The 20,000-nt window shown below is 31.5% G+C and overlaps 1 protein-coding gene across 1 annotated transcript in view; it reads left to right on the forward strand.

The window, feature by feature from the left end:
* LOC106877350 (nipped-B-like protein) overlaps positions 1-20,000 on the forward strand; it is a 195,910-nt gene that overhangs the window by 46,794 nt on the left and 129,116 nt on the right. Inside the window, exon 3 of the mRNA XM_089350068.1 lies at positions 7,473-7,641. Coding sequence (XP_089206194.1) covers positions 7,473-7,641 — 169 coding nt within the window. The remainder of the gene's footprint in view (positions 1-7,472; positions 7,642-20,000) is intronic.

The following is a 20,000-nucleotide window of genomic DNA, read 5'->3' on the forward strand; positions in this document are numbered from 1 at the left end:
GTCACTTCACATTATCAATAATGATGGTAACTTAAATGGGGTATATAATGATTGCCATGGAAGCAAATGATACAAATTCATTTAGCATTAGTGTTGTTTCAGGAAATTACATTATCAATATTGATAATGTTTTAATAATAAAGTAAAATATAAGGATTAGGCAAGATGATACTGTTGAATGTATGTTGCTGCTGCTGCTGCTGCTACTCACAAATACTTAGACTTTAGAATGCAATGTTTTGCGATTTTCCACAGATTCTTTATAGAATACCTCTGAATTATGAATTAATCACCAACGATGCTATATAATTCATCATATTACAAAAAAAAAAAAAAAAAAAAGCAAAACAAAACTAAAAACTAAAATGGTAGTCTTTCGAGCCCAAGAAAGATGGTTCTGCAATTTCTTACTGTACAACTTGCACAGATGATTGTTAATAATGATGAGGTGTTTATCCATCAAATCAACATTGCCTCTACAAGGGCACTGTGTGCCACATGTCTGATACCAATATGATCACAGAGCAACATAAAATGAAGTGTTTTGATTTAAAAAAAAAAGAAAAGACACACACAGTCCTGTTCGGGAATCAAACCCACGATCGGGTGTGCATCACTTTAAACACTAAGCCCTGCACAAATATCTTGTACTAAATAAAAATAAAGTTTGTTCATTGCTACCCATGTTAAATAATTTCTTACTGTAAATGTATTTTGTAATTTTAGTACATAAACAAAAATTACAAAATTTATTAGTTCCTTGTTCAACTGTGTGAATCTTTGTAAAGTTTTCTGGAAAAAATACTCATTGCTTCAGAATTCTATATTCCTTTTGAAATTTTGTGTATATTATTCAATATATTATTTTGCAAATACTTAATTTTGATTATGTTAAGGTGTTTTAGGAATTCTAAACTTTTATTTTTAGGTTTCATTAAATCACAATTTCTTAATGTTCAGAAAAAAAAAAAAAATCTCCTGTTAGTTTTTAAATGTGGGAACTGTTCCTATTGAATTAATTTATAAACATAAAATTGATTTAATAATGTAAAAATATTCTAGGGTTTGATTTAAATGTATTATATAATCATGATAAATTCTGAAAATTGACATATTTCTTTTAGCTTTACTGAATTTAAAAAATGTCCTGTATATATATAAAAAAAATGCCTCTGTTCATCATGAGGTAAAATAATTTTGTTCTAGACTTTTTATTTGCTTCAAGTTGTACATGCTTAATGATTAAGATTTTATGTTTGGATTGGAAAATATCTCTTTATTTCAATATCAATGTGCATTGAACTTTTGATATACACATCCCTAGCGTTGTCATCATCATATTTTATACCTTTATTTTTCCATGTTGCAGTCTTTTGTCATCTGCCACTTACACCAATTAGTCCTTCTTGTTTATGTATTTTTGACATGATTCTTATAGTAGGTCACCCTTCCTTTCAATAACCAATTTTATAGTGTAGAATTTAGTTTGTGTTATCAGTTTCTGTACATTATCTTCAATTTTGCTTTATCTCTTATCTTTGCATCAATGGTATTTGAATATAGTTTAGCAAGGACAGGCGTCTTATACAAGGAATTTGCATTGAACTCTTGAAGTGGGTTCTCAAGTTGTGTTGCTTCATTGATTCTCTTCAATTTAAACTGTGGGATTGTTTTAATATGAAAACTTTATTCCACAAAGGCATATCATTTTGGTTGCATAAATTTTTCTGCTATCTTTGCTGTTGTATCTCTTTTGAATAGAAATTTCTATTGCACTTTCATTTTGATCTTTAGGGGTTGTTCTTATTCATCTTTGTGAGTCCTTTCACAGATTAATACCTAGATATATCAACATTGAACCAGAACACCAAAACACTAAATAAGACTGTTGTTCTGTTATTTGATCCAGATAAACCCATTCACTCAAATGGCTGCAACATCTTTTGCTTATACTGTGTACTACATTCTGAACTTCTAATTTGCTATAATATCAACTGAATTATATTACCCACATGCTTTAAAATAAGCATTTTGGAGACAAACCAGTTACCATGTTGTACTTTTCAGAACTAAACATTGTACATATTTCTGTATACTAGATCTTTAGGTCTCTCTCAAACATTAATTTGCTTATTTCTGTTTCACAGGTTTGTAAAAGATGCAGAAGTAGGGAAGAGAAAAGCTTTTAAAAGTGGCTTGTTTTGGTAGATTTTCTATATGATATTTTGGTGATTGAAGAAATAACAGCCCTTGTGGAATCCATTATGGTTAAGTTGCACTGGCATTATTGGGTGGGATACAGGCATTCATTATGCAGTTAAGAAGTTCACTTCATTGCTACAAAGCTTTTGGTTAAATCCCACTGCATGGCTTTTTGTGCAAGTGCCTCAGATTCACTAATGCCCGGTGAGTGGAATTTGGTTGATAGAAACTGTGGAAGCAGGTCGTGTGTGTATGTGTATATTACATATATCTTTCACTGATGTATGTTGGTGAGGAATATAAACATCAGAGAGAAAACTGAAAATACTAATGCTTTCAAATAAACGATGTATCTAAGATGCACTGGCAAATCACTTGTCTTTCCCATTAGAATTGTTGCAAAATTCTGACTGGCTCCTTGGAAAACTGCAAGGAAGGACACTGTTATTTGCCAAATATAATTTATAAAACAATATAAACCAATAAATTGCATCTGGTGAGGAATGATTTTGTGAATAGTTTAATGTGAAATAACTTTTGTTCATTAGTCATATGTGGCCCAAATCTAAATCAAAATTTTCCATTCTTTTACTTAGATCTTCAAAATCAAACTGCCTGGTGCTTTCTCAATTAGACTTATTAGGTTACAAAAATATTTTATCGATAATTATTGGATATTCCCATAAATAATACTATTTTTTTATACTTCTTTTATTTTTCAAAATTAAGATAAACAAAGTTCTTTTTAAATCTAAAATGTACTCTCCTTCATTTTCTGCAATGCTCTTCCATCTATTTGGTAGACTTGCAAGGCCCCTCTTCCAAAATTCACTTGTCTGTGATGAAAAATACTCTTCCATTACTGTTCTGACTTCGTCTACAGAGTTCATATTTTTCTCCATCCAAATGATTTTGAAGACTGTAGAATAAATGATAACCAGATGGGGCAATGTCCAGCGAATATGGTGGATGGGGCATCGTTTCCCATTCAAACTGCTTTAGCCCTTGGAATGTCATCCTCACTGTATGTGGCTGAGCATTAGCCTGATGGAAGAATATGTTTCGTGCTGAAAGCAAAGACAGTCATTTTTCTTCTAGTGCTGACTTAAGCCACTCAAGCTGCTTGCAGTAGATCTCCTTTGTTATTGTTTGGTTTGGGTTTAAAAGTTCAAAGTGGACTAAACCTTTCATATCTCTCCAAACAGATAACAACACCTTATGTAGGTGAAGACCTTCTTTAGCCTGAGGTGCCAGTGTTTCTCCTTTCCCTACCCACTGTCTTCAGCGCTTGACATTTTTATAGAAAACCCATTGACCCAATTTGCTGACTTTTCCGATGGCACGCAGGTGTCAACGAAAGGTTGAGTGACCAAATCCAAGCTTCTCTGCTAGTTCCTCAACAGTTATGATGTGATTTTGTTCCACCAGGATTTGCAAGATGTCCTCATCGAGTTCTACAGATCTTCCAGGAAGAGCCTCATCTAAGCTGTAGTTTCTGGCTTGGAATTTCTGGAACCACCATTGACACTGGCTTACACTTATTGTCCAATCCCCATCTACTGCATTAATATTCCTCACACTTTCTGTTGCATTGTTGCCTTTATTGAACTCACAAAGCAAAATATACCGAATATGCTCCTTAGTCACTTCCACTCTGAAAAAATAACTGTTAAAATCGAACTGCATTCTTCAAAACTTGCACTAAGAATAAGAACAAGGTAAAATTACTACCTGCTTTTATAGCAAGTTGATGCAAGTAGTTTATCTTGTCTCCCTCTGACTTTTAGTTCATGCAATTGAAAAAACTGCATTATTTATGGGCTGACCCAATACTTAATAGCTTATTGGAAGAGCATGTGTATATTAACTCTTGAGAGATGAAGATTTAACTGAAATGAATCATTGACATCTAATTTTTGAAGGTAAAGCCTTCTGATTATGAATGCCTTGTCTAATTTGTACAATGCTAAGCCTTTAATTGTATATAAATTTTCAATCTTTGAGCAACTATAGTTTTACTAATAACTGAATTATAATTAATAAATTATTTATTCTGTATCTTTGATGGGTCTGTGCAGTGACATGTTTCTAGGTTGTATGATGTTAACTTTCTAAACTGACTTAATTAAACCTCAAATTTATCTAGGTACAGCACTGTTCAGTATACCTATCGCTATCAGACTTCAAAAAATCTGTACTCTTTCAAAAATAATACCAGTTTAGGAATATAGAATAACCGTTACCTCTTTTGTATCCATTAGATTGTATACAGCAATTCTTCTGTTGCTGTTATAGACTTTTAAAGCTCTTTTCATTGTCAATGCATCAGCAGAGTTTTTATGGAAGCAATTATTTCCTAAGTTTCCATCTTGTTAAATCATGCACTAGCATCTAAGTAATAACTAATTGATCAACCCTAGTGATCAGAGTACTCTTTGAGCTTCATTTTTAGTCACACTTAACTTGTGATGGATCTAAACCTGTAATAGTTGCTATTTGGTATCATTTTGCATTACTTGTATTCCTTTATTAAAAGTTTTAAACTTCATGCCTATCAAAGACCATGCTAATGTTTTCTTTCCTTGAGAAGCTCTTGAACTGTAGCAGATAGGCTTGGAAATAAAGGTGCAACTTGCTTATGGTAGTGTGAGTTTTCTGTCATTTTAATATTAATGATAATAGTAATAATAATTATAATAATCGTTTCTAATCTAGGCACAAGGCAATGATGATGATAATAATAATAATAATAATAATAATAATAATAGTAATAATAATAATAATAATAATAATGATAATTTCAAATTTTGCCACAAGGGCAGCAAATTTAGGGGAGGGGACTAGTCAATCACATTGACCTCAGTACTTGACTGGTACTTAATTTATTGATTCCGAAAGGATGAAAGGCCAAGTTGACCTTGGCAGAATTTGAACTCAGAATGGAGTGACAGGTGAATAATAATAATAATAATAATAATAATAATAATAATAATAATAATAGGTGATCATGGAAAGGAAGTTGTCAAAAGACAATTTTGGCAACAAAATTTTGTAAGATAATCAGTGAGCTGACAAAACCTTCTAGTAAGAAGTATAATGCTTGAATATATTAATTTAACTTTACCTTATCTTGTAGGGCAAAAGTAACTTCTTGAATGTACTTTATACTAAATTTAACAATATAGCTTTGATGTGTTTTCTTTTTAATATATTAAAAATATATTCAGTGTTTTTTAATAAACATGAGAATGGAATAAAAATGTGATAATGAACTTACCTCATACTTTTATTCCTTCTTTGTATAGGTGTACAGGCACAGTTTTAAAATGTGGATTATATTTAATGTTCAACTTTAATCTGTCCTCCAATAAAATCAAAAACTTTTGCTTGGTTAGTGTAGAGATAGACTTCTGGCTTAGTTTTGTTTCTTAATTGTTGCCATTTCACTTCACTAATGTTCCTAATTCTCTTGAGAAAGGCATATCCATCAGCTAATCAAATGTCTTTTCTTTCTTTACATATCTGAAGCTGTAAGTCTATGTAAGAAATTAATTTTACTTCTCTGAAAAGGATTCTAATAGTCATTATTTCATTTGTTTTAATGTTTGAGAAAGGTTGCTGTCTCATGTGCCAATTTCTTCTTATAGTATTAAAGCTATGAAGTAATAGGCACAATGTCACAGTATCAAAAATAATCTCATCAATAACTAGGGTACTTACTAGTATGTTAAACACTCCTCATTTGTTTGTAATATTATTTCAGTTTGTATTTTTACTATCAGATTTCTCCACACCAATTTTGGGTTTGGTTAGGGATGTTTTGGCACAGCCCATTTGGCAACAGACAATTCATTTGGCATTGGATTTTTGGCTCTGGGAAAATTCTGTTTTTATCCTATGCAAAAACTAACTTTCTGAGCCACATTATTCATAATTATCAAATGAAAAATTGAATAAAGTTAAATTTTTGATAAATCAGATTAGTAATCTTTTCTGTTATTTATAATAATTTTTTTTCGTATTTGTGTCATATAAATGGAGATAACTTACTTTTTAACTATTCCAGTTAATAATTAATTATACTTTCTCTTTCTGTCTTTGTTTTTTCTTTCTCTTTGTGTATATAATTGCTGCCTGTCTTCAGTGCCAAAACATCCATTGCAAAAAAAGAAGAAACAAAAAAAGCAAAACAAAGCTAAAAACAAACTAGATTTAACTCTCAAGCATGCGTGTCAATGACTGGCACACAACAGTGGCACACAGCCATCTCATTCTGTTTTGGAGCCAGTTTATATTTCTTTAGTTTGGGATTAAATATTTTCTTTCTCAGTTCTCATCATGAATTTTTTTTTCTTTATCTATTTTCCCCCCCATTTCTTTCAATAGTTTTTATTTGATGTAGCTTCCACATTCTCAAAGTTCATTCAGTTGAAGAAATATTAATTTTATCACAAAAATCTTATACTTTTCTTAACCTTTTTTGTTTCATGTGAAGAAAGTTTCTATGACTTGCAAGCATAGCCAGTTGTCTTGAATTTAAAAAAATGTTCACTTTGTTTATCTTTTTTTTCTCTAAATTGTTAAAAAAATTTGTTTTCTTTCAAGAAATTATTCAGCTCTAAATATTTTGAATAATTTTTTTTTTGCGTGGTTGGGGTGTAGTTGTGAAGCATTTTAGTGTAAATTGCAACTTGGTCTTATGAGTATCATTGTAGAACATGAAAATCTTTTAAGCATAAATTATTTATATTTGAAGTTTTGGATTATCTTTGAATCTTTCTGTTTTCTTTCTAATAATAATGATCGCTGAGAATATTAAATTTTTATCTGAATTTTAACTTCTATTTTATTCATTTTATCAAAGTCATAATTCATTTCCTTCGTCTCTTCAAAGAAAATAGAAACTTTTTGACAGATTTTGTTTAAAAAAATCTACTCCACTCCCTGTGTTTTTAAAAATGATATTTGTCATAGTGAAACGGAGGGGATGGATTGTTGTCTTTGACTTTGATTTAATGTTTGTGGATAGTTGGTTTCTTTCACAAAGATATTTTGATATCCAAGTGGCTGAATAAAGTTTCTTGTGTTTTAGAAAATTGCTGTCGTAGTAATTCGATACAGTTTCACACTTTCTTGTTTATTTATTCACATAAATCTTCTGTCTTATTGATTAAATCCAATGTATTTTATTTAATCAGTGACAAGTTTGGTGGATATATATATTTTTTTTAAATGATACTTAATTCCTGCTGCGATCTTTGAAATTGTAGTGTTACCGGAATTGCCCCTGCCTACAGCACTGCCATCAAGTATGCACAATAAGAGTCTTCTTTTCAATTCAAAAATTGCTGATGATGCTCGAAGGATCCTTGGATGCAGAGATGAAAACTTGGTTCAACAACTCCTTTATGCACTAAAACACACTTCAACAGATCACATGTAAGAACTTTTGTTTATAGATTGCTTACTATGATTACAGTAGTGTCTAGATAAAGGATTCAAAGATGAACACTGTTGCCAATCTATATCTGTAAACTCTAAGACATCAATTTATAACCCATATTAAATATGCACCAAATTTCATTTGAACTCTTTGAATTGTGCTGAGACAGGGAATATATTTTATAATTAAATTATGATATTTTTAGTTACAAAAATTTGATTTTGCTGACTGTCTGTGGGAACTGTTTTTATTTCAGTTTCTTGTAGAACTACACTTGCGCACATGCACACAAAAACGCATGTACAGACACATACACATATTTTTATACAAATTTTCCCTTTTTCTGTCATAATTTACTATATGAAATATGTGAATATGTATGGATATTAATAGAGTGAATACATAATATATATCTAATTTGAAATATTTTACACACATTCCATATGCTCACCGTCTTCCAATGTAACTTGATACTTTCATCAAATTGGTTCTAGTGGCTAAAAGTTTTTTGTTATTTAATTTAACCCTTGAAATACACTGCTTAATTGTTTCAATTAATTCTGAAAATAACCAAGAATTTGAAGGGATTTAGTAAAATAAACCATTTCATTAAATTAGTGTTTAGAACATAAGGATATTTAAATATAATTATGGTGAAATGTTTTATATATTAAATATGAACATTTTAATACTCGTAGTTTCATACACTATTTACATTGGATGGATATATGTCCTCATCTTGTTTGTTGTTACCACAATGTTTCAGCTGATTTACTCTTTAGCCTTCATCAGGTGTCCTGGTAAAATTTTGAACCCAACTCTGGGTTCTCATTCCTCAGATATTTTGTGCTGATGTTGTTGTTGTTGTTGTTATTATTATTATTATTATTATTATTATTATTATTATTATTATTATTATTATTATTATTATTATTATTATTTATTCAAGGCATAGGCATATAGCATAATAGTTAAGAGTGTGGGTTACTAACCCCAATATTGCGAGTTCAATTCCAGGCAGTGTCTTGAATAAATAATAATAATAATAATAACAATAATAATAATAATAATAAAGCAAAAAATACCTTAGGAATGAGAACCCAGGCTTGGGTTCAAAATTCTACCAGGACACCTGATGAAGGCTAGAGAGTAAATCAGCTGAAATGTGGTAACAACAAACAAGATGTGGACACATATCTGTTCAATAGAATAATGTAAATAATGTACAGAATTCCTCATCTCAAGAAAAAAAAGAAGAAAGAATATAGAACCATACTCATAGTTTCATGTCATATGACTGTAAGACAGCATCAGGTGCTTTGGTATCAAAAGGGATAATAAAGTATGCAAATAACAAAAGATATGTTTAAATATTCTATAGCTGTGTAGATGTTTTTTACACATTGTTTAATGCATACCTCAATTCTAATAAAATTATATGAATAATTGTCAGTATATGAAGTAAACTAGGAGATGGTTGCTTTTCACCAGATTTCATTTATGACTAACATACACTTTCCTCTTGTGTGAGCCTGGTGGAGAAAGGTCAGTATAGTTAAGGTAGTTTTTGCTTTATTTGAACTTTCAGCATCATCAGCTTTTTGTATTTCTTTGCTTAATATTTATTTGTAGGTTATTAGTTTTTTTTTCCACTTCAAGGATTTTGTAATAATTTGGCTTAGTCAAGGATTATCATAGAAAATTTGCTTTTGTTTTTTGGGTTGACTGGAGTTATGAAGCATGATTGGGAAAGCTATTTTCCAGTAAGCATGATTCTTAACTGTAAATTTTAATTCAAGCAGTTGAGTTTTATTATTTTTTTCCCTATCATCCTGACTATCTTCTTTTACTATTCTTTTGTGATTCTTTTTAGGTGTTCTGAATATATATAATTAATGATTGGATTGTTTGGTCAAAGTTAACTTATACAGTATAATGGCTAACAAATTTAACAAAATCGTGTTGGGTGTGGTGGGAAAATTAAGATCATCAAATAGAAAAGAAATTCTTCACTCCTTAGAACAATGTGGAAAATTAATTCTGTACTCAAAGACAGTTTACAGAATTATTACACAACAATTAAATAAATGGTGTCTGTAATTTTATGGACTTTTAATTCTTTTATTGTAGTGAATAAATATGGCTGTGGCTATATTTAATTCACACATATTGTAAAATAGGCCATGGTAATAAACAATTTCATTTTCTGTTAGAACAATTATTTCAGTTTTTCTTTCTTTTTTTTTTAAGTAGTAAGAAAATACAGAATTTTATATTTCAGTTTTTGCTTTTGCAAATACAATGTTATAGTAGATATTGTTTTTGATTTTGAATGCATAGACCTTTATCTCCATTCTAAAAAAAAAAAAGAAAGAACTATATCTGGGAATAATCTTGATCAATTTTTAATCTCATTTTCTTAAGAATGGCATCACATTTCCATTCAATTTTTCCATCTCTATTTAGCTTGTAACCTTCAAAATACTTCACCCTCTTGGAGAGACACATCTTCAGTTCAGATCAATAATTTAGCCTTTTGCATTTTATCATCACAGAAAATTTTAAAGGAAATTGCTTCTCCTTGATTCATAATATAAGGAATTAGTAATTTTCAATTTGCAGTTTATTGAATGTAAAGATAGAATGTTTGGCCTGATTTCTGCCAATATGCACAATTTAACTTTCTTTTCATTGGTTTTTGCAAAACCTTGAGGTGATACAAGTATAGCTAGAGTTAGTATTATAAAGTATGGAGTTATTATATTCTGCATTGCAATCTAAAATTCAAATTCAAATATCTTTTTTCCTTCACCTTAGAGAACAGTAGCATGACAGAATCATTAGAGCTTTGGGTAAAAATGCTTTGTTCTATTTTTTCCAGCTCTTTGCAGTTTGAGTTCTAATTCCACTGAGGTGAACTTTGCATATTATTCCTGTGAGGTTGATAAAATAATATGCCTAAGAAACTATTATTATTGTTGGCAGAATTGTTAGCACACTGAAAGAAATGGTTAGCGGTATTTCACTCGGTGATATGTTCTGAATTCAAATTCCGCCAAGGTTGACATTGCCTTTCATTCTTTTGGGGTCGAAAAATTAAGTACCACTTGAACACTGGAGTTGATGTAATTGACACATCCCCTCCCCCAAAATGGCTGCCCTTGTGGCAAAATTTGAAACCAATATTATTGTGAGTTGGCAGAATTGTTGGCACGCTAGACAGATGCTTAGCGGCATTTTCACCCATCTTCATCATCTGAGTTCAAATTGGCCTTTCATCCTTTCAATAAAATAAGTACCTGTTGCATACTGGGGTTGATGTAATTGACTAAGACCCCTCCCCCCACCAAAAAAGTGAGAAAAATTCAGGCCTTGTGCTTATTGTAGAGAGAATTATTATTATTATTATTATTATTATTATTATTATTATTATTATTATTATTATTATTATTATTATTATTATTATGAAAGCAAACTAGCAGAATTGTTAGTGTGCTGGACAAAATGCTAAGTGGTATTTCTTCCAACTTTTTATGTTCTGAGGTCAACATTGCCTTTCAGCCTTTTGGGTCAATAAAATAATGTACCAGTCGAATTTTAAGGCCAATGTAAATGACTTGCCCCATCTCTTCGAATTTGCTATTATTAGTGGTATTTCATCTGCTGTTGTTTTGAGTTCAAATTATGCCAAGGTTGACTTTGCCTGTCATCCTTTTAGGGTCGATGAAATAAGTACCAGTTATACACTAGGGTCAATGTAATCGACTAGCCCCCCCCCCCTCCATTGCATAGAGTAGAAATAATAATAACAATAATTATTATTATTACCTCTGCTTTGCAAAGGTGGAGATATTGTTTTCAGTCGTGTTTGTTTGTTTGTTTTGCTTGTCTGTCAGTGGACAAGATATCTCAAGAGCCACTGGATGGATTTGAATGAACCTTTCAGGGATGTTTGGCCTCATAACTGGCATGAACTGATTAGATTTTGGGATTGATCCAGTACTGGAAAAGGATTCTGGATTGTTTTTCCTGTTTTTTTAAACTTAATTTTTGAGATTGGTCAGGTTCATTTTTGATATTCTCATTTGTGAGAGCAGTTGACTTTATTTTCAGATATTCTCATTTTAAAAATCATCTCTGGCTAATCGTTGAGAGGATGTTGGTGTTGCCTTGGCAGAGGTTTGCGCTCTCTGAGTGCTTTTGTTACTGTTATTATTTAAAAAGATAGAAAAATAGTTATATCTTTTTTCTTAGTGTTTTGAAATATAAAGTAATTTGATTGTAAGAAAGCTTTTTACATTTACAACTCAAGTGGATAACTTTTTTTTTTATTTTAATGAATCATAAATAAGCTAAGAACATTCATAGGATTCTTGGGAATTGATTGTTAATTCAGTCAACGTATTTTTTTTAGCAGGTCTCCTTTCTGGCTGAGCATAAAAATTCTTTTGATAGCTAGATATACACTATGTTATACATATTTGCAGAAGTATTGTTAAGTCAGTGAACATTATTATTTTTCATTTTGAACATTATTATTTTTCATTTTGCTGGTTAATCTTCAGATTCTAATTCTTCTTATATGCAGAGAATCCAGGATATCTAATGTTCTTTTTTAAGATGAGAGTGTAATTTGAGGGAGATTTGTCTGCTATTTCTAGTAGATTGAGTGGCCATGTATAGGCTCTCTCATTAGTTTGAGTTGTGTCTTGTATGTGTAGCAACTGTCACCTTTGACATGCTTTTTCCAAGATTTTTCTTGAAGTACAAAATACATTTTTAAATGATTTATTTCATGTCATTTTTGCATTAACATTTCATTCCTGATAGCTATGCCTGATTTATCATCCTTCTTATGATTTAATATTTGAGAAACTTATCTATATCAATTTTTTTAGTTACTCTTTTATGCTAATTTTTCATGTTTAGGATAGTTATTTGATTTTTTAATATTGTAGCAAGTACTTTTGCATTCAACATCTAAAAAACTTAGCTTCCTAATTTCATAGCCACTTGGCAGTTTTGCTAAAGCTCTGTTTTGATTTCATTTTTTAATTTGTCTTTTCCTATGCTTCTAGGGATTGAGAGCAATGGTAGTATTGACTATTTCCTGCTTTCTCTGGCTTTTGTTAATTTTTCTATTGGTCTTCAAAATATCAGCTGACTTATTACTTCATGTTTTTTGTGGTTTACTTCTGTTATGGCTACAGGTATATTTTACTTAACTTACAGTGATACATTTTTGCTGAGTCTATAATTTCATAGTTTGGCACAAAGCCTCAAATAGGAGTAGAGTCATCTGAAACAATTGCAGTCCATTATTGTATTTATTCTATTGACTCCAGAGAGATAAAAGTTTTACTAAATCTCAGTGTGAACTTGGAATGTACAAAAGACTAAATATTACATGATGTTCAGTTCCTTATACAACTGTCTCAGACACTCCAGTACTGCTTTGGATACAGTAATATTGATTTTAAGTTAGGCATGTTGACCCAGACAGTAAAGAGAGACCAAGCCCTTTCTTATTTAGTTTCTGATTTCAAATATCATAAAATTTTACATCCTCTATTAAAATGGTTTTCTAAAGCCATCAGGATTCATACAACTTAGTAATAATTAGCACCAAAAGGGCATAAATACATTCTAAAATTCATTAGCTTTCTATTCACAAAGGTCCCACAGCTAAATGTTTATATACTTCACACAGACTATTTTTTTCTATCATTAACACACCCCACACAAAAATAAAAATAAATAAACTTTTAATGATGATGCATAATAGGCAAAGCATTTACAAACTATCAGCAACACATCACTCAGTATTAAGTTATGCTCCCACTAAAAACATTATTGTTCTGACATCATCACTTAAATATATTTCTTAGTGTCTTTCCTCTTTCTCTTCATTCATAATGTTTCATTCTGTCAAGCCTAAGAACCTTGTTCTGTTTATCTCTAGAACTGTGTTCTTTTAGACTTCCGGCCATGTTTTTCTTTGAAAAATGTCAGCAATAATTGCAACTAAAAATTAACTGAACTAAAATCATTTAGATCTATGCACTATGGCCTTGCTTCTTTGGACTATAAATTAAAAAGAAAAATGAAACTTCGTTGGGGATTGGGAGCAGTGTGGAATTAATCTGTTTTCAAGGTGATTGACTATTGCAAAGGAACCACTTGAGAATTAAGTTGAATTAGGTTTTGTGAGCTTTGAGTCATTCATACAAAGATTTCTGTCATCTATCGTCTTGTTCTCCCCAACACCTAAAACTAGTTCCCAGAATAGGTTCCTTTTTATCAGTTTCTTTGCAGTTAAGTATGTCTATGTTGTATACTACTGATAAGATTTCAAAAGTAAAATCGAAACTTCAGTATTTATAAATGTTCCTGAATAAGATTACAAATATTGAGGATTCCATTACTTTTAAGAATTATACATGATGAAATTTCTACATGGGCACCTTACTTGCTAGAAAGAGCAGCCAAATTTCCTCAAAATTCCCCTACCATCCTCTGAAAAAGCTCCCCAATTTCCCTACCATCCTCTGAAAAGTTCCAAATTCCCCTACTTTCCTCTGAAAAAAAAAGTATAATTTCTTAGTCATGAGTTTGTTCAATCAAAGAAAAACAAAAAACAAAACAGGGTTAAACAATGGCAAAGTGGCTCAAATAGCTCAAATAGCTGTGGAAACACACCTATTTATATTTGTTACTTTAAAAGAGGTCAATTAATTTGATAGGTTGTAAGGGCAATGCATCATTCATAAACAGTATTCTCAAATATTTCAAGATGTTACAAAAGTCTATCATAAAGCATTTTAGACAATATTGTGTAATTGTTATAATAGAACACATCTAATGATGTGCTTTATTGTGTAGTGTAATACATAGAACACAACGTCATTTGGGTAATATACTCAAAGCAAGTGTATTACCCAGCACTCACTTCAGTCCATATGAATTGACATGTATATACATACAAGGTGCATTCAAAAAGTATCTGACTTCATTTTCCTGCCAAAACTAATGCCATGTGGGCAAAATCCTTTGGGTGATAGGTGATACCACGTTTTCTGCATACAGTCATGTAGTGTGCACTGATTGGATTTTCATTTTCACTGAACACATTGAGCAGAGATATTGCATTAAGTTTGGCCAAAAACCTGATGATACTCAAGCTCAAAATATCCAGAAGATTCAGCATGATTCCAAAAGCAAACATAGATCAAGGAGTAGTACAACTGCTTCAAACATGGCCACACCTCAGAGAGCGTAATCCACACTCAGGCAGGTAATCCACAAGCTGAAAAGAGGAGCCAATTGAGAAGCTTTGGAGAATAGTCATGGAAGACCACTGTGTAACAATCCGGGAAATTGCTCACGAAGTGAGAATAAGCACAGGATAATTGCATTTCATTTTAATGGAGGATTTGTGCATATGGAGAGTGTCAGTGAAATTTACCATGAAGGTGCTGGCAGAGCAGCAGAAGCAACTCTGCATAGAAATCACTCAGGACATGTTGGACAGTGCAAACCATGATCCAGATTTCATGAAGACCATCGTCACTGGTGATGTGACATGGGTTTATGGTCTCTGCTCGATGCATTTGATCATCTTGTGAGAAAACCAAAATCTGTATTCTAGGCATAACAGCTGGGAACTTATGTGGCCTACCAGTATGAAAATTTCACACATGAAATTTTCACACATGCACAGGAAGGATTGTATCACCTCCCACCCATAGGATTTTATCCATGTGGCATTAGTTTTGGTGGGAAAAATAAAGTCAGGAACTTTTTCAATGCACTTTATACATGTATAAACACACACGCACATACATAGACACATCCATAAGTATACATATATGTGAACACATCTGGCCAGATGCTCTTCCTGTCACTAACCCTTACCTTTTCCAAGCAAGATAATATTCCCCCATGGCCAGACATTTTCACAGAATATAGAAAATGCTTGACATTCATTTACAACAATCACATAATGTCAAGACAGGGTAGCACAAATATTTACACACACTCATCCATACATACATATGAGTATTATAAGATGTGAATCCAGAGAATCATGTAACTATAATAGTAAGTTCCTCATATGGACTTAGCTATTAGCTGTAAAACAGCTGCAGCCCTATGGAAGCCACATGGTTAAATAAATCTGTATTTACCTCTCACACCTCCTGACTTTGTTTATATATATATATATATATATATATATATATATATATATATATATATGAGTAAAAATAAATACAAAAAAAAAGGGTTTTGTATGATCGTGTATAGAGGAATATATTATTTTATTTAAAAGAGTTCCAACTCTGTCTGTTTTTTATGTTTTTTATTTATATTCTTGTAAAATTTATGTGGGATATAGAATATGGAATATATAATATATAATATAAAAAAAGATGGATGGTACAATGAAATGAAGTATTGAATGTCTTATTGAATATATGAAATATTGAGTGTTCAATATAAAGGATTAAATATATAAATATATAAAGGCGAATACGTATTTTCTATACCTTGTGGTATTTCATCATGGCCGGTATGACAGACTGTAACACTCAGTGGTATTTGGCGGACTTCTGAGTAACCATCTGGCAACATGTGGTCATCAAACTTTTATTATATTTCCATTCCATAAACTTTACAACCGGAATGAAATTGAGAGAAAATGCAAAGAAAAGGACTTTATTAAGAAATTTAAACCTACTCTTAACAAACAATGATTAAATTTATCCTACTTGGGGTTTAAAAATCTTATCCCTATAACTAAAACACAAAAAATCTCTCAAATGTCATCATTTCTAAAAATAGCCAAACACCTACTAGGGTTCAAAAATCTTATCCCTATAACCAAAACACAAAGGATCTATCAAATATCATCATTTCTAAAAATAAACTTGGCATCAACTCTACAAATAGCTAAACACATACTGCTGCTGTCCAAAGGAATAGGTATAAAAGACAGAAAACCAGCCAGTCTATTACAGTCTGTTACAGTCTGTCATACTGGCCATGATGAAATACCACAAGGTATAGAAAATACGTATTCGCCTTTATATATTTATATATTTAATCCTTTATATTGAACACTCAATATTTCATATATTCAATAAGACATATTCCATATATTCAATAAAACATATTCCATATATTCAATAAGACATTCAATACTTCATTTCATTGTACCATCCATCTTTTTTTATATTATATATTATATATTCCATATTCTATATCCCACATAAATTTTACAAGAATATAAATAAAAAACATAAAAAACAGACAGAGTTGGAACTCTTTTAAATAAAATTATATATATATGTGTGTGTGTGTGTGTGTGTGTATACAGAGAGAGGGAGAGGCTTATTTCAGTTTCCACCTATCAAATCCACTCAATAAGGCTTTGGTCAATCTGGAGTTAAAAAAGAAAACACTTGTCCAGATTACCGTGCAGTGTGACTGAAGTCATACTGATGTACCTAATTTTGTTCATAACAGGTGATTCACCAGTGTTAGGGGTCTTGTCTCCTCACTCAAAGCTAATCTACTGGATCAATAATTCTAACAAGTACAGGCAGTTTATAGAAATCAGCAAATTGTTCGTTGATATGTGCTTATGTCTACAAACAGATAATAAATCATGAGGCACATGCAGAACAATAAAAATCCAAATAACATTTTCATTAATTTTCAAAACATTCTAGCAGATTTGAACTTGAATATCTGATTGTTATTGTTTTTTTTTTTTCACTGGAAACATCTCCCTTTAGATGATGTGGGTTCATAACCCATGTGACTCACCAGTGTGAGGAAACCTTGAGACATGTTTTTATTTTGCTTACTATACAAACTCTGATGATTTGATGCTGTAATCTGAGTGTTAGATATTTTCTTGAATAACAAATTTATTCATCACTTAAATAAGATGTAAGGATGTAACAAATAAGTGTATGAACATTTCTACACACTTGGTTTTGCAGTGTACCTGTGTATGTGTATATATATATATATATGTGTGTGTGTGTGTGTGAGATATATCTAGGTATGTTTATAGATGTCTATGTAAATGAATATATATGTGTACATACATATGTATAGATGTATGTGAATGTTGCCACTCTTGTGCAAAGCAGATCCAAAATGATACATAACTATACATGTATTCGTATGGCTTGAATGGTTAAAAAGTTTTTGTTTCAATAATAATGTACCAGTTTTGATCCCACTACATGGCATCTTGAGCAAATGTCATGTTTTTGGTTTGATCCATAAGTTGTGAATATGGCAGCCCATTAGATTAACTGTACTTGTAATCCAATCTTGTCACATAGTTTCATTCTGGCTTTTGCCTTGGTTGTACATGAAAGGTACACATGTTTGTGCAATACTCAGACACTAATTCATTGAGCATGCGTTTAAACTGCTCAAAGAACTGAACACTCATTGTTGAAATTCTGATCAAAATTCATTTACCTACACACACATGCATCTATACTATAAAAGGCAAATCTACTCTGTGTGTGTGTGTGTGTGTGTGTATGTTTAAAATTCATACATTTACACAATTCCAAATTTCTTCGATTAAACAATCGCAATTAATATTCTAAATACAATTTGTTAGGTCACTGCGTCATTTTTTCACTCCAAAAATTTCCTAATAACGAATATAATCCATAAAACTACACGAGTAAACATTTTCTCCCTAATAAAATCTAATTTCCTCTTTCTAATACAGATCCTTTCAACTCCTACTTTCTCTTACGAACCTTTACGAAAAATCCAACAACAAATACAAAAAGAAAGGAAGGAGAAAAAAAAGAAACTATCTCAGTATCAAATCACATTTCGATACTGTAATGACAGACAAACGAAGGAGAGTGAGAGTCAAATAAACAGACACACTACCAATCATACGTAAATACACACATACATATGTACCTATGGTTACCAATGACCTCATTCTAATTGGCGGGAATTATAAGTTTACTTTCCATTTCTAACACCGTCCTTCACCATCGAGACATCTTTCTCAAATACGATCAACAAACATTTATTCCCTACAAACTGTGAGTTTTTTTTTGAAAATCTTTTCGTAAATCTTGAGATTAACACCCGCATCATTACCTACCTAACCCTAACAAACCCTAACCTTAACACTGTAGTGAAAATCGTACGGGTGTTAATCTGAAAATTTAACAATCTTTTTTAAAACACTTTTACTTACTAACATCTTTTTTATTTAGTGTGTGTGTGTGTTGCCCATCTTAATATATAATGCTGAAGTTCTGTACTTACTAACATTTTTTTATTTAGTGTGTGTGTGTGTGTGTGTGTGTGTGTGTGTGTGTGTGTGTGTGTGTGTGTGTGTGTGTGTGTGTGTGTTGCCCATATATATATATATACACACTAAAGACTTAGTTGTGGGTTGTGGAGTTTGATTTGCAGAGGTCATTATTATTATTATTCAGATTAACACCCGCACGATTTTCACTAGGGTGTTAGGGTTACGGTTTTTGGGTCAGGGTTACGGTTTTAGGGTTACGATGAGGGTTAGTCTTACGGTTACGGTTTTAAGGTTAGGGTTACTTAATCGTGCGGGTGTTAATCTGAAAAATCACCGAAATGTGAAAACTACCGACCCTCCCATCTGTTATAACTTTTGTTGTTCTGTTTAATATGTATATAGATTATGCCTCCAAACAAGAGAGCTTGCTGGGGAAAGAAAGCAACCGGTTTAAAAAGACAGCAACAGACTGCAGCAATTCACCACATTCCAGAAGCTGCTTTGAACATAATGCAAAACAGTGCATCATCATCTACTGCCCAATCTGATAGAATTCTGGCAGAACTGTGTAGCAACAGATCGCCAGCAATTGCTTCATCAGAAATTGCCGTCCTACCTCCTGTGAAAAGGAATTACCCTGCTATGTATAATCAAGGCAGCGCAAAAAGTTGTTTAGCACAAGCATTTGTATAGCCCATTAGACGGATGAAATTTACGTACACTTAATAATGTTACACAAAACAGCCTTCACACTTTCCCTATTAATTTTGTCTTTTGAATTATGAACATATTTACATCATAAGGGTTTTTTCATTGTAAGGCTTTCTGTTTTAGTTGATTTTCACCTAGCAAGACTTATCGTAGATGGCGTAATAAGTCACACCTGGACAACGTCGGGTTATACTGCTAGTATACAATAAAATACAATATATCTATAGTGTTTTATTGAAGATGAATAACTTTACAAACTTTTTACTCAGAGTAACAATTTGCGAAGTTTCTCATTTTCAATAAAATACTATAATTTAATCTACCTTTGGTATT

This window comes from Octopus bimaculoides, chromosome 4 (genome assembly GCF_046866305.1).
Source record: "Octopus bimaculoides isolate indiv1 chromosome 4, ASM4686630v1, whole genome shotgun sequence".
NCBI classification, from domain to species: Eukaryota; Metazoa; Mollusca; class Cephalopoda; order Octopoda; family Octopodidae; genus Octopus; species Octopus bimaculoides.